Consider the following 16,255-nt stretch of genomic DNA (forward strand, 5'->3'; position numbering starts at 1 on the left):
TTCATCAGAATTTCAAGAGCAGCCAAGTTAGTCATCTGGGTTAGCACTGCTGGGTTCTAGTTCATTGTTCTACATGGTACATGGAAGACCGTCTCCTCTATGTGGGAAGATGTTAGAACCTTGCTGGATCTCTTCTGGTCTCTGTCATTATAAGTGGCTATGGTGTCCATCTTAGATGCCATACCAAGAAGAGTATCTTGTGAGGGAACAGTGTTTGTTTATACTAAGGAAGGCAACAACTGAAGAAATCTAATCTTCAAAAAAGGGCAACCAAGCATTTGACCTTCTTGTACATGGTGCGACTGACTTAAGGAGCAATGTGTAGATCCACCAGTCTCCTTGGAAAAGGAGGGATGCATATCAGTAAAGAGCTCCCATGGGGCAGGGATGTGGATGGCTCCCTCTAGCATATACCCCAGCAGAGTGTAGCTTACCTTCTGTGCGAGTTCCTGTTGCTATTCACATGCCCTCGCCCTGTGCAGCCTGGAGTGGGACACTTGAGAACATTTTCATGCATGGCAAGAACTTGACAAAGGAGAGGCAAAGAAAATAGCCCAGCATTAAAAGAGAGAAATGATGAGAACACAATATGCAGTTGTTTTAACAGGCTAGGTTAGTTTACAATAGACAGGCCTACAAACGTCTGTGATGTGCATGACCAGGAAATACGTGTGGGAAGAGAAAGAAGGTTGTATGACTGTATTCAGGCATGCAAAGCAGGGTGCACTGGCAAGGAGCCATGGGGGTCAGAGAGCGCTGAAACTGAATAGTCCCACATGGGACAGAAAAGCAAGGGCCACCCTAGTGTATTCCATGGGTAAGCACTGGATGCTGATCAGCCGTGTAACAGCACATAGCCTGGGCGTTTTAAAAACATGCCTGTGCTTTGGAAACACATGGGATCATCAAAGTCGGATGCGAGTGAGCAGAACTTTAAACCTTGTTTTTCAAATGAACCATGTTTGCTTAGGAAATCAGTATCTTTTTGTGCTTCCAGTAGAATGAGCAGGAATAGTAAGATCTCTGCATTTTCACCACATGAAAGTAACAAATAGGAAGATGACAGAGATGGCCTTCAGGGCATGAGGACCCTGCCTGCTGGCATCCAGGGAGGCTGGTCCTTATCGACAGTTCCATCCTGTGTGTCTGCTGAGGCTTGTGGGGTTAGGAGTTCTGGGGAAGTCAAGACAACTGACTCCAAAGATGCCTGCTGACCACATGCTCTGCCTCTCTGAGCTCTGCAAACCCCAGTGGCCTTTGTGGCAGTCCTTCCTGCCTGCAAAGCCGGCCTAGGGTTGGTGGTCATGTGAGGTCTGCTCAGAGCCATGTCTGCTCACACCTGTCACTATTCACCATGACTTTCTTCCCCTGGAGCAGTCACTGTCTTGCTGGACCCTGTATACAGTTTCTGTTTGCCCTTGTTGTATCTGTCCATCTTTACTGTTGGTGAGTTCTTTAAAAACAGCCTATTGCAGTTTTGTCCTTAAGTTCTCATAGCTCCTGCCTCTTCTTTAGATATTGCTAATGCTCAGTAAATATGGATCAAAGTGGAAAAGTCAGCATTCAGCCCATTTCCTGCAGGGGGTGGCTAGGAGATCCCTATTCTGAGGAGTTCCTGTCTCAGAGGAGGATGTGCCCCTCTCTTTGAAATCTGCAGTTTTGCTAGTCTTTCCACTAGCCTATTGCCCTGCTAGAATGACACATATTTCTCTTTATCTTAATATGTGCCTTTATTTCTCTTTATACCAAATATTTCTATTAATAAAGTCTTCCCTGGAGAGAGCAAACACCTTTCAGGCTTGGCTGTGTGGCAGAGTTCAAGTGGCTGTTTCTGTATCCTGCTAAATGGAGACCCAGACATTTTGTTCAGTCCATACCTGTAGTGGCATCTGCTTCTTCAGCCTGCAAGTTGTCTCTATGGACTCTGTCTCAAACCATTTCTCCGCTTTAGTTTGTAGTGCTATCCCTCACGACTTTGTCCCCCAGTCTTTCTCTGAAGCATCTGCAGAAGCTTTCAAACAGGAGGTCCAGTGACCTCTATAGCCCTTCCTCCTAGGCTCCTTTCGAACCTCAGCCATAGACATCACAACACCTGGAGCTTTTGAGAAATGCTATTTTACTGGATTTACTGACCCCCCCATTTCCTCCTTTACCTCACCTTTCTAAACAAGCCTGTTTGGGTTCCTTTCTTTCCCTTCTACTTCATGCTTTCCCTGGTAACTCACTCCTGTTTATACTAGTAGTACTTACTCAAAAGGTGGCACCCACTCCACCTACTTTGGATAACCCCCACAGTACCCAACGTACTGTAAATCTGTATTGTGAGTGGTGATAGCAACTCTCTCTGGGCTCACATGGGGTCTCTATGGGCAGAACTGCCCTCTGCCATCCAGTTAGTATGTTACAGCAGAAGAGCCCTTCACTGAATTCACTTGGGTGGAAATGGGCAGGGAAGCCAGTCCAGAAAAACAAACAATGCTACCTACTATGGAATATTTTATTTATTATTTACGTTTACATTCTGTGGTATTATGAAGAAGTACTCATGAGGAAGTACTTAGATTTCCTCTGTACCTTTGTGCCATGTGTACCCTTTATGAGACAGGGTCTCATATAGACCAGGCTGGTGTCAATCTCAACTTCCTTCTACTTCCCAAGTTCTGGGATTACAGACATGCACCATACCTGGCTTTAGAAATGCATTTTTTTAGACACCTTTTGTAAGACCAGGTCAGACCTGAGCCCTACTTACTGCCTGCTAAAGTGGGTCCACATGTGGCCAGGCAGAGCCGGCCTATTCAGTTTCCAGCTCAACAGAGCATAACCCATACTTGAACCACATCTAGACATTTCCTGTGAAAATACAGAGTCAAGGAGAATTCTTATCCATTGAAAAGGATTAATCTTGAAGGTAAAAAAAAAAAAAAAAAAAAAAAAAAAAAAACAACCTATGCCCTGGGGATAAATCCCATAAAGAAACTTCCTCCTAAAACATTAGCTCTCAGCCCTGGTGCCTCATTTTGTACTGAGAACCTGCAACATGCCTAATACCAGGAAGCAGGTTAGAGCTGAAACAGAAACACCAGGCCCAGGGTTTGGATTGGTGATGGGTTTGAGAGTTGGCATGGGTTTACAGCTGGGTTCAGGCCCATTAACACTTGCTCAGATGAACTTTAAAGAACTGAGCATCACCTATTGCCAGCCAGTGTGCTTCCCTTGAAAGAGAAAGAAGATGGAGTCAGATTCCCATGTTCTTCATCTGGTAATCAGGGCAGTGCTCCCTGAGGGGTTTATGGCATTGAATGGGCCAGTGCTTGCAATTGCCAGCCAAGCACCCACCACAGTGCTCACATGTGGAAGCCGCTGTCATCAACCATGCGTCTCCCTGTCATGTAACACACGGGATTGTAGACACACCTGGATTTGTTTATTTTTACAACTTTTTCATACTTGTCCTCAAGACAGTTACAGGAAACATAAGCATGTCATTTTAGTAGGCATTTGAGAACCTGGAGCCACAATACCGTCTGAACATACTTCACCAGAGAGTACTTAGCTTTCTGTGCTTCTACTGCTACACTGATACAAGAACTGCCTGCCTTCTGACAGGTTTGCTTTTCAAGGATTTCAAGGGTGCCCATGGTAGCAGCATGGTGCTCAAAATGCCTTTGGATAAACACCTCCAGCCACCTTCCCCACTGAAAGCTGAAGGAAGGCACTGCATGCTGTAGGTTCATACTAGGCATCCATCACCTTACTCATCCCTGATACTGTAGTCTGTGCTTTGGACAATTGATTCTCATTGATTTTACACAGTTGGTATATTTCTTGCCAAGAGAAAGGTAAACAAAAAAGGCTATATATCATTTTATATCTAAAAGAAACACTGTTTTCACAGATTCATCTCATAGCCTTGGAACCTATCTTCTATAAAGAATGTGTAAAAGAAAACCCCATCAGATCCAAACCTGTTCATTTGGCATCTTTAGTGTGCAAATGCCAGGGCACCTGTGATATGAAACAGACTACAGAAAATGCAACAAAACTGTTCTAAATGCTGATTGGACAATATGCAATAGTTCAGGAATTTGGGCAGGAATCCCAAGGACTCTTTTTCCTGGGATTTCTAAGACCAGTGTGGATGGGTTACTTTAGAGGATGGCTAGTTCAGTTCTGTAATGTGTGAGACCAAATAGAGAAATTACCTGCCTAGGATAACAGAAGTAGAAATGAGGACCAGAGCCCAAGTGGGCCTGGGAGCCTATTCCAGGGAGACAACTGCCGGGTGAGCTACTCTTGGGAGCTGGTACCCAGAATATCCAGAGGATGTAGGGGGAAGCTTCCTGAGGTGCCCTCCAGGCTGAGGAAGGGTCTGGTCAGTGACAGCTTCACTGAGGTGCCATGAAGATGAGGTTGGGGGGATGATTGACAGAGCCAGAGTGCTTGCACGCCCCGAGGAGCGGCGAGACACAACTTACTTTCTGGAGGGACCCTATCTTTGTGCGGGCATCCAGACAGACTGCGGTGATGCGGGTAAAGCCCAGTTACGTGGCCGGTTCCATCACACCCGGGGGTTGGACACTTGCTCTCTCTCTTTTCTGTTCTTGAGGGATCTAAAAGCGACAACAGGTGTCAAGAAAATGAATGTTTACCAGCTGCAGACTCATGCGGTTATCCAGCAACCTGAAGAGACCTTTGCTAAACAGAAAAATTAGGCAGGTATCAGGGACAGGCTGGGACATCAGGCTTTTGCTTCATAGCTCTTTGGGTGTGGGTGATATTTTCAACCTTATACAATGTAATCAGGAATCATAAAGTATTTTTTATCCAAAAATTAAAAAAGCACCTATCTCTAATCTTAACTCTTGATTAATTGGTTTCCCGTGTGTTACATGATAAGCTGTGTTGCTCAAAGAAATCAATGTAAATAGTGATGGGACAGTGACCTTCTTAGAGAACAAAACTCCATATTATTTTCATTCAGCAATTTCTCCATATAATTCAGCCAGAGTAAGGTGCTGCTCAGAAATCCTTCACCTGATTCCCTCTTTGAAGAACTCTGGTCTCATACGCCATAAACTGCAGAATTTTCCTGCAGATTTTTCTCTCTGAGGTTAAACAACACTGCTTCTTAGCATAGCAATTCAGCCCTTTTTTTGGAAAATCAACTGAACTCTCAGAAGGCACTGTAAGCAAATGACAGAAAGGGTGGCAATCCCACCTGGCAGGGTGATGGGCAATCAAAAAACGCTTCAGAAGCCGCTGGAGCAACCATTTGTTTTGATTTCTTCGTCTGTGCTTGGAACCAGAGGAAGGCTCGTGTAATGCTGTGCATGCATACACACAGTAGGAGGTCAGGCTGATCTAGAGCGCTGCCAGCTCCTCTGCAGCGCCAGCCAAGAGCCAATCAGAGCAGACGTTTGGTCCAGAATTGGATGCTGGATGCCAGAGATGTAACGATATCCTAATAGAGGTTTTTTTTTTTTTTTTTTTTTTTTTTTAACACCCAGATCAACCACAGTTCACCCTCATGCATTACAACAATTCTTGAAAGTGTTTCTGAGGCCAGCTCAGACTGAATTCTAAATCGTAGTTTGTGACACACTGTGTTTTGGAACAAGTATTTGAAAACCAGTTGCTCAGATCATCAATAGTAGCTATTACATTTTGGTTCAGTGAATGCTACAGTTAAATTTTCATTAGGAGTTTAATTCTTTTATATGAATATCTCATTTAATTGGGCCAATCATGCTTATTAGAAAATACATGCTTTACTTTTGGTTAAGAATTCATTTATATCAAGGAAAAATATCTTGACTTTGAATTTTACTTGCTTTGGTCTTTTGAGATAGAATGTCACCATATAATCCAAATTGGCCTGGATCTCAACTATGTCACTCAGGTTGAATTTAAACTCAGGGTAATACTCCTGCCTCAGTCTCCTAAGTACTGAGATTATAAGCATGAACCACTCACTATACCTGGCTTGATTTTGGAATTTTTGATCTCTTACAGACTTTCTTGTGTCACTTACGAGCATAAAGTAGACAAATGACTCCCAGGATCTTACAAATGCTGCTGTGTTGATGTGAAGGACATTCTCCTTTTACTTTTCTGCTAACATATCATCTACATAATGTTCCTGTCAGTTGCTAGAACAGCTCCAGCCAGCTCTGGTGTGGAACAAATCACTGGGCATTGCCAACTGCTGTCCTGACCCTATACTTGCCTCATGACCTCTGCCAACAAATCCAAGAGTAAGTCCTGGCATTTCAGCTTCTATAGATAAAAAGTAAAGCCTAGCATTTTGTTGCCCTTTGAGGGCATATAATTTCATTGTACTGAGAAAAGTTAATCCATGTCATTATAAAATAGTAACCACACACTAACAGTTTCAAAGGACAGCATTGATAATTTAAAATAATAAATTTAAGAGATTTTTAACTAGATACAAATGACTTATACAGGATTAAAAAATACAACGTATAATGGTTACTATTCACTTTTATCATAAAGTTACTGCTTCATCAGGACCCCAATATCTCCCACAAATAACAAGATTTCACAGATTTTGAAACAGTTTTGAAATTAAGTGATCTTTATATTTTAAAAAATGGCTCAAAACTCTCTTGGGGTATGGAAACTAGAAGAGCATAGTCTGCTCTTGATGCATGGCTGAGATGGGGCCTGCCATGGTCTTCACTATCACTTTCCTTTGGTTCCTTGTTTCTTGCAATCCCAATTCATCTTTCAAACAAACAGGAAACAATAAAGCAAACAAAAAGACTAGGCAACCTAACCAGAAACCTTGAAATAACTTAACAGAAACAAAAAGTGTGCCGAATTCCATTTATTCCCCTTCTGCCCATGGGTCAGAGAAAGGGAGTTGTGTGGAAGTCAAAGGAGTTATTTTATATTAACTTAATATTTTGAAGTGTTACTCATTAGTTCTTTAATGAGGTACTTTCAGTTAAGATGTATGGTATGAGAATAGGTATCTGTAGTCTCTATCATCACAGAAGGAAGAGAGAAGCCACAACGTGCCATGTTGATGTGATGGGCAGCTTCAGGCATGTTGGTGAGATATGGTCCCATAACTTTAGTTCTTTTAGAAAGGGCTTTAATCTCTTTGCTCCTTTTTTTTTTTTTTTTTTTTTTTGGTGTATGTGTGTGATAGCTTGGCTTTGGCTCAGAATGAAACTATAGTTATAGTCAAGGAAACATGGAAAATGTTGCTGGAAAACACTGATAACTTTGGTCAGAAGTAAACCTGGGAAGCTAGAGAAGTGGTGACCAGTGCCTTCTATCTCATGAGAAAATTCACGTTCCCAGTCTTCCCTTTCTCATGACAAAAATGCACTTCCCTGTTCTTATTTAGGGGAAGAAGCACACAGGGCAAATTCCATGTTTTTGCATAAAACTAAAGCAGTATAACAACAAAGAAAAAAGAGTTGTGTGTTTGGCGAACTACACAAACCAAAGAAGCCATGGTGATGCAGAGACTCTGATGAGTAATTTGCCTCCACACATGGTCACTCACTATGCTTCTCAAGACCAGAGCTCTGTCCTGGGAGCTACTACTTAGAATTCTAAAACATGAGCCTAAAATATATCTGAACAACAGTAGTCATATGGGAAGGCATGAATTTCTTAAAATTGATTTTTATCATTCTCAAAATCCAACTAAAAATCTCTTAACTATCAGTTCATCACATCTTGTTCAAATGCTAGCTTCATCATTTAAGACACATATTCAGTGTTCAATAGTGTTTTAAGGAAAGCCTGAAGCTCAATGGCACCAGAATCTGTTTCCTTTAGAAAGTGATGCGTTCTTGTTTGCACTCCTCTGGTGGAATGTGTAACTGAATGGAAAGCCTATATCTATCCAGGTACTAGTCAACCAGTAACACTCAAGAGTTCTGTCTGGCTAAGGCTTCTACCAGCTTGGACTTGGTCATAGCAATGTCCAGCTGGCCACAGAGCTAAGAGCACACATCGAGAGGAGAGTACACACCTGTGCCATGATAGGGAAGATACAATTTTTCTGATTGTTCTAAGTTTGTTCAGCAACTGAGTTTCAAACTAAATTCCTGAATCTCATGATCAGATTCATAGTGAGGAAACTGAGTATTTGTAATGTACAGAACAAAATGAAAAGCAGAAAAAGGAACATTTTGGTGATAATACAGAAAAGATTTAAGGAACTACCAATTTCATTTTTGAGATAGTTTCTTTCATAGTTCTGAGTCTTGTGAGGAATCAATCATACTGAAGTGCTTACTATGTGAAGCTGAATCAAGACTTTTACCACTTGCAGATGGATACAGATGCTACTATGAACATGAAGCCTCTCCGTCAGGTTAGTTAAGTTACATATATAGATAGATGCAAATATGTACTCACTTATTTCATAAAATAAAATTCAGTTAAACTGTCATATTGGATAGTTTTGAAATTTAAAAAAAATGCACAGTATTTGAAAAAAGAGCCACAACTGTTTCCACAATGTAATGGAGCTAGTAAGGGGAATGAATATTCTAGAGAAATTGCTATTGGTTTCAGCTGTGACTACTCCGTGACTTGCATGGCAAGTAGTTTCCTTAGCTAACTATCATGGATAATTAATGTGCAGTCACTGTCCTTATCTTATGTCATCGGTCATTGTGTTGCTGTTCAGTTCCTTTTGGGTATTTTCTACAGGGCCAATTTCATCAATAACTGTCACTAGGTGATAATTTTATAAATCATGAAGCCATCTACTCAATCCAGTTTATGAAGAAAGTGCCTCATCTCTGATTGACTGATTGTTGCCTAAACCCTTGCCACTGTTGAGCATAGATCATGGTGACAGCATAGACTGGTCTTGATGGTCTCTATCATAGGTGTGTCTGTGCACTAGCCCTGTCTTCTCCGGGAATGCACTATCCCACTGTCATCTCATCCATGCATTTAGTTGTTTATGCATTTCTCAGACAAATATTTTATTTGTTCTATAGACAGAGCATCACATGATAAAGTTCTAGAATAAGCTCTAAAAATGTACATTAGACATAAAATTTGTAGTGATTTATAGTATAACAGACTATCATCAGCATCTCTCACTTAGCTCACATTTGCCTGAAGCAACTTACGTTAGGTAGAAATATTACCTTTACCATAGTATGGCTTTTTGACATGGCTGTCACTGGATTTGGATTTTCTGTCTTCACCAGCCAACTGTCTTGGAGACTGGTCCTCATAGGATCTCAGATTATCCCTTCTCCCAGCGTCCATGGCCATCTTCTCCCTCATGGCCTTGGCTCTCTCTGTCTCCAAAGCAATGGCTTTCTCTAGCAGAGTCAGGTTGCCCTTGGTCATGTCAAATACCTCCTCAGACCTGTCTGAGTTCACTGAGGTGGTGTCATCATCCCTCTCATGACACCCATCCTCCTTGGCACAGCTGGAGAACGTTCTAGACCTAGGGCTTAGCTGCTCCTCCAGCCGCATAAGGTTCATCATATCTGAGTAGCTCCTGTCTGGTGTCCTCCCAGGGAAGTCATCCTCTTGCCGGACATGTTGGCGCACACTCATGTTGGGTGGCTGACTCCTGTCCTGTGGGTTGGTCTCGCTGAGTTTCCTGGCCAGGTCAAAGCACTGGTTCCTCAGACACTCTAGACTACTCAGACACACTTCCTCATCACTCTCCTCCACCATCTTCTCCATGAGTCCATTGTTCATGGGCTTACCTAGCATGACATAGTTCATATTTCTACTGTCTTGTTGTGACATTCCCTCAGCATAACTTCTGTCACTGATGTTCTCTGATAGCACAACACCATGTCCTTGTGCTAACAGCTTAAGGGAGTCCACTGTTTCTCTAACAACATCACTGTCTAAATCTAGACTCAGTTCACTTTTCCGACCGAGGTTTTCATTCTTGTCACTATCGTCCTCCAAGCTATTGGAGGTATTGCTGTTCATTTCTGACTCGGTCCTGGCTCGGTAGGCTGCATCCTCAGCAATTTTGCCAAGATTTAATAGTGACTTGGCTACTAGTTCATCATAGTTATCATACTCATCATTGTTGTTATCATCCTTTTCTGTGTCCTGCATTATTCGAGTACAACTCATTTGATGGTCTTCTGCAAAAAAAAAAAAAAAAGAAGACAAAAAGGAAGAGAGAAAAGTGGCTAGACTGTGAAGATTATTGCTACAGCATGGACAGCAAGCTCACAGCAAGTCAAATCCTGCTTTGTCTAGAAAGGAACCTTACAAGACATCTGCTGCTGGGTAGAAAATATAAACATATAGCAAATGAATCATATTAAAGAGCAGAAGGCCACTTAAGATATCCACAGAGAGCTATAAACTCCTTTAATTAGTTTGAAAATCAGCTACTAAATACAATAAATATAATATCAAAATATTCATTTTTGTTTTTTAATATTCTAATTTACCACCTTCATTGAAGGCTGTATTCACAGCCAACAGTTGGCCTACCAATTACATCTCTTTCTAAAAATTCTTGAACTTTCCTTTTTGCTAACACTTAGAGGTTTTCTGTAACCCCCCCTCTAAGTTGTTTGCTTCCCATCATATTAAGGCAACATATAAGACAACCTCAGATTTCTGAAGTCACACGGGAAGGACTCCCTGTTAGGAAGTTCCTGGTCATAAGGACACTGAATTGAGAAGTATGAATGTGACAGCTTCTTGTTAATATATCAAGGCCCACAGTGAAGTGGTAGGAGTGCCACAGTGAATGTGAGTAAGGAAGAGGACAAAGGCTTCCTCTATAGACAAGTTAGGAATGCACCGTGACCACATGTCACTGGATCAGATGGGACTTATTAACTGTCACATTCACAATCTGTCATTTAATTTGACCTATGGTGGTAATATATTCACCCATCTCATCAGCCTGAAGAAACTTCAGTAAGATGTACTCAACCTCAAAAGACTTAGAGAAAATCTTTTTTAAAGTCCATGTTAAGTATGACGTAAACCCCTCTATTTCATCAGAAACCCATTTGGCTTTCACTTAGAGAGCAGTTTGGATTTGAATCTCTATTCACAACTCTACACAATTGCTGTCATCTGCATTGCGAAACATAGATAATAATAAATGAGTTTTCAAATGCATTCCCCTTTGGTTGGATGGTTAACGGATGCCATTTCACATCTGTCCTTTGTTTTCATGATTCAAATGCCAGAGAACTTTCAGAGTTTGATAATGATTTGGAGGAATGAGGCATATCGACTAGCAGCAAACACCAGCTGACTAAAGCTGAGATACTGAACCTCTGGTGCTTTCGTTATGGATTTTATGCAGAAAAGGTTTATGTTAGCAAAAAGAGATTTGGAGCTCAATATAGCAATAACTCAAAATAACATCCCACCTGGAGTCAACAGATATTTAGGATCTGACCCACTCTCCAAACATCAGCATGTGTTAGTTAGAGGGCAACACTTGCTGCGTGAACCAGATTTTGTCTCTCTCTGAACACAAACCTCTTCATTTCACTGCACTCTGCCTGAACCATTCCCCTTATCATAAGGATAAAATTTTCATCAAAGAGCAGCAAAAAGAAACTAGTAAACATAATCACAAGTGTGGCAAGGCTAATCACAGATGCACATCTTCCCATTGGCTGGCAGCACACCTTTTGAGGGCTAAGTACATCTTGTTCTCATGACTCTTTGGAAATGTGATTTTTATATTTCCCCTTTGATTTATACTTTGTTATGTTCATGGGCTACAAGTAGATCATCCTTGGGCATGATAAAGCTGCTCTACCCATACACAGCAACCTGATGTTTAGGTAATTGTCACTATTATCTGTAGAGTACCAACCCCATGAATTTGCAAGCCATGATTTGGAAATGTATGTCTCGTGAGTTGAAACATTAAAAATCTTAAAAGTTATACTTTATGTGCGTGTCTTTGACTACATGTAGATACATGTGCCACAGTATATATGTGAAGGTCTGAGGACAGTTTGAAGAAGTCTTCTCTTTCCCCCATGTGGAAATTCAGCTGGTAAAGTGCTTACCATGCAAGTACAAGTATCTGAATTTGATTCCCAACCCCATGTGAAAGCCAAGTGTGGTGACATGCCTGTAATCCCAGCACCTGACGAAGTAGACAGGAGAATCCCTGGGGGTTGCAGACAGCCAGCTTAGCCTAATCAGTGGCCCCCAAGTTCAGTGAAAGACCCTATCTTAAAAAGTAAGGTGGAGAGTGGTAGAGAAAGATACCTTATGTTATCCTCTGGCTGCCATACGCACATGCAATGTTCATGTACATCTGCACATACATGTGCACCCACATAGACACACACAAGAAGGAGGAAGTCATTGAATGTAATAACCAGGAAAAAATTCCACCTAATCCCTGATTCTGTATCTAAGCTAAAAAATGAATTCTGCTGTAGAAAAGGACAAGGCTTTCATGAGCCTTTCCCAGCAAATGTGGCAGATGTAATGCTGTTGATTCTCCGTTTACTCATCTCAGGATTGTCCTCAGTTGTTTGTTTTGTTTATTTGTTTTTACCTGTCCTGCTTTCCACATGACATGCTAAGGAGTACATCTCACCCCCTTATGACCAATCTACGTCACCTTTTCCCAAGAAGATGAGAAAAGTGGGTAAACTGCTCCACACAGTATCCCAGCCATGCTATCCCTTGAAACTGAGGAACTGAAGACAGGATTGGTCTCTTCCCTGCCTGAGTGCCAGAAAAGTGACAGGCATTCTCCAGCCTGTGCGGCAGGCCTGCTTCTCACAGGGAAGTGTGCTGGGAGAACACTACAGATGCTCTGGTGGCCGTGTGAGGCAGATATGAAATTGGAAGTTACACAACTGGTCCCATCACTCTTTTGCTACTTAGTGATTTTGAGAGGACAGTGACCTTTCAAGAGTCGTAATGAGCTCATTTGTAAGGCAGGGATAATTATCTGCCTGGCCCTTCCTGGCAGGTTCCTACAAACCCCAGAGTGAGGCACACAGACTGGATTTCAAATGCCTGGCATGGGTGGTATGTTTTCCTAGTACTTTCTCTTCCCCTATAGATGCCTGGAGAAACTTACCTCTTCAAGGATGATATCTGGGAAAGGGCAGTAGGGAATGCATATGAAGACAGAGCCTACTGCTTTTTTTTTTCATTTCTTTAAGTTAATAATGCTCAGTGTCATTTAAGGCCTCATGAGTGACAGCAGCAAATATGGATATGGCTGAGAAAATGACATTTAGGGCCAAAATCCTCACAGGTGAATAGAATTCCCCAAGTTACCAGTGTTTAACTATTTCAAGGCATCCCCTAAAATCAGCTCCTAATTATGTGGACTAATGGAGGGAAACTGGCTCCAAGTCATCAGCAAACAGATTCTAAAGACATGCTCTGCCTCAGCCTTGCCTAGAATGTCATGGTGAGCATTTAGAATTCAATGTCTGGTTTTCCATATTCAGACAATTTACCACCTAGTCGTGTTTCTGCTGAGGCTAGCATTGAAAAGACTTCATCATAGCTATGGGTTTTGGCAAATGGTCTAGAATTTTCTATACCAGTCAGGGACTAGAAATGTGATACAAATATTCCAGCTCACAAAACTTTTTGGAAGGCAATATTACTTGTTTCTGTCTAGTGATTAATGTTCTCTCAAAGAAGAAGGATGTATTTGTGATGAACAAAGCATTTTTCCAGAAAATAAACGCACATGTTTATGGTATAAACAGTAGCAACATGAATACCAAGCTGTGTAGAGAGGATAGAATACTGTGTTCCCTCTGTAGTACTGTGTTTGGCATTTGTCATCTCCACAGAGCCCCAGGGCCAGGCTGAGACCAGGGACCACCTCTCAACCTGTCCAGGCCCTGGTATTCCCTGCTGAATCCCAGAGTTTTCGTGTGGGAATGGAAATCAGAGAAGTTTGGGTTGATCCACTTCCAAAGGATGGAAATAAGCTTAAAGGTAGAGGTCCTTTTGTGGCTGAGCCCAGGAGATCTGCCCACATGATTATCAGCGGCAACCAGCCTCATTGTTAACTGCTGTTATACAAGTGATTTTGATTCCTGTGAAAGCTTTATAAATGTTGTTGCCATAACTCACCTCCTCTGAGTCTGACCACTAGGAAGATTTTATGCTACACAGACAGAATCACATAGTTGGGAGGTTTTCCTAGAATGGCTGGAACTTCATACACTGGTTTTGCTGTAGTTTGTCTCTAAAAAGCACGTCTGAGATATAACTTTTTTGATGTTTGGTACTGATCAAGCCACATTTATACACATTATACACACCCACATCACATCTCATGGCCAGTAAAGAGAGCGCTCTTTCTCTCTCTCTCTCTCTCTCTCTCTCTCTCTCTCTCTCTCTCTCTCTCTCTCTCTCTCTCTGTATGTAGTCAATAGTATTCAGAAGAACACAAAGCCCTGTCTTATTGTGGTAGAAATCTGTTTGTCCTTCCTGATCCTTGTAGAGACCCTAAGAAAGATTCTTCAGTGGCTACTACTTCTGAAAGGCAGCCACAGAAAGCCACAAGTCACACGTGTTCAAGTGACAGAACTGAGAGACCATACTGGGATGCTGTGCATGATTGCTTTCCCAGTCTTCTGCACTGCTTGTTTCCATAGCAACCAGACTGCAGTCTTCTTGGATGAGGAACCTAGTGGGCTTGGTGTAGACTAGCAGCTAGATACCCAGATCCTTCTCATCAGATGAGGCAGATTTCTGCTGTATGTCCCCCACCCACAGGTGACTACTGTTATTTTCAGCATCTGTCTTCTGGCATTCTCTCCCTTTGATACTCATCTCTAGCCTGTCATGAATTGGGGACGTATTTCAATTACTAGCCTTTGAGACTTGTGCTGAGGTTGTCAGCTAAGCTAGCCTGCCATCGGCCAGTGTCTTGACTAATGCAATTTAGATCCATTCTGGTTTGGAAAGGTGTATTATTTTTCTCATTGCTGTGACCAAATACTGGATGGAATCAAGGAAAGGGAGGAAGATTTATTTTGACTTCATAATTAAGATGATGCAGTATTTTGTGCAAGAGAAGGCTGGTAGAGTCCATAGTGGTGAAAGCATGCAGACAGGATCTTTCACAAATTAGAAAGCAAAGAGCACAGAGTGTTGGCACTCACTTGGATTTTTGTTTGTTTGTTTTCCTTTTTCTTTTGTTAATTTAGTCCAGGATTCTAGCCTATGAGATGTACCCAGCCCCACATTCATGGTAGGTCTTCCCTCCATTTTTTTAAAACATCTCTGAAAACTGTCTCAAAGACAGACCCAGATTCTGCCTCCTAGGAAATTCTAAAGTGAAAATGAAGAGTAACCATCACCAGAGGTTAGAAAATTAGATAAGGCCTACACTCTGGATGGATAGTCAAGACAGCCCTGGGCTAACCAAGTGAGATAGGAAAGCAAGTGAAATATACTTAAAGAGGCTAACAGAGGGCAGATCCTGACTGCCCATAGTTCTGCTAACTATAGCCCTAAGAGCTCATGACACACACGCACATGCATGCGCACACACATGCACACACACACAACCCCCCTCCACACACACACCCCACTTCTTCAGACCTGGATCACCATGCATCTCCTCTCTGGCCTTTTTCCTTCTGCCACTTTGTCACACTGTGCAGCACATGTTGCATCTCCTTGGATGGTAGGAGAAAAGCTGTTCTCCATCTTGCTGTTTTCAGAACCCCCAGACTTGAGTCAAGGGGACAGGGCCCACCCTCTTGGCATCCCTACAACAGAGGGCAGAATAGATTCTGGAAGCAGTACTTCTCTGAACTCAGCGCCAGGATCTTAGCACCTTGCCTCCAAGTGCCCCTCCTCCTGGACAGATCAACAGGTCTTCAGCTGAGCTAGACAACCCCTAGGGCACTTTTCCATATAAAAGTCTTCTAGATCAGCAAGGAGGGTGGGAGTGGGATGGAGAGGCATGAACACATCATTATAGCCAGATGGTGCTAACTATGGCCACCACAGTCACAACTGTCCTGTTTCCTAATTACACCTTACTTAACAGTGTTCCTGTTTGCTTCATTACTGGTATTGAAAGAAGCATTTTATATTCATAGAAGGACTAACATCAAGCTACTAAAATCCTTCTCACTGCTTGAGCATGGGGAAGTTCTCAAATCACATTTGGAGAAAGGCAGGTACCTATTGGTTATCAGCATGCCCTGAGTGGGCAAGTGTCTCCATCTTCCTCCCGATTTTTCTATATCATCTCCAGATTTTCATTATAGATATGTCAGTTACT

The 16,255-nt window shown here is 42.1% G+C and overlaps 1 protein-coding gene across 22 annotated transcripts in view; it reads right to left on the reverse strand.

The window, feature by feature from the left end:
* Myt1l (myelin transcription factor 1 like) overlaps positions 1 to 16,255 on the reverse strand; it is a 403,345-nt gene that overhangs the window by 87,114 nt on the left and 299,976 nt on the right. For 15 of the 22 annotated variants that reach the window (XM_052745749.1, XM_052745740.1, XM_052745742.1 and 12 more), the window contains 3 exons: positions 9,150 to 10,121; positions 4,479 to 4,613; positions 435 to 525 (listed from right to left, as the gene is read on the reverse strand). In XM_052745749.1, coding sequence (XP_052601709.1) covers positions 435 to 525; positions 4,479 to 4,613; positions 9,150 to 10,121 — 1,198 coding nt within the window. The remainder of the gene's footprint in view (positions 1 to 434; positions 526 to 4,478; positions 4,614 to 9,149; positions 10,122 to 16,255) is intronic. The other 7 variants (XM_052745756.1, XM_052745758.1, XM_052745753.1 and 4 more) reach the window with 3 other exon arrangements.

This window comes from Peromyscus californicus, unplaced genomic scaffold, assembly GCF_007827085.1.
Source record: "Peromyscus californicus insignis strain IS unplaced genomic scaffold, ASM782708v3 Scaffold_1__1_contigs__length_55948999, whole genome shotgun sequence".
NCBI classification, from domain to species: domain Eukaryota; kingdom Metazoa; phylum Chordata; class Mammalia; order Rodentia; family Cricetidae; genus Peromyscus; species Peromyscus californicus.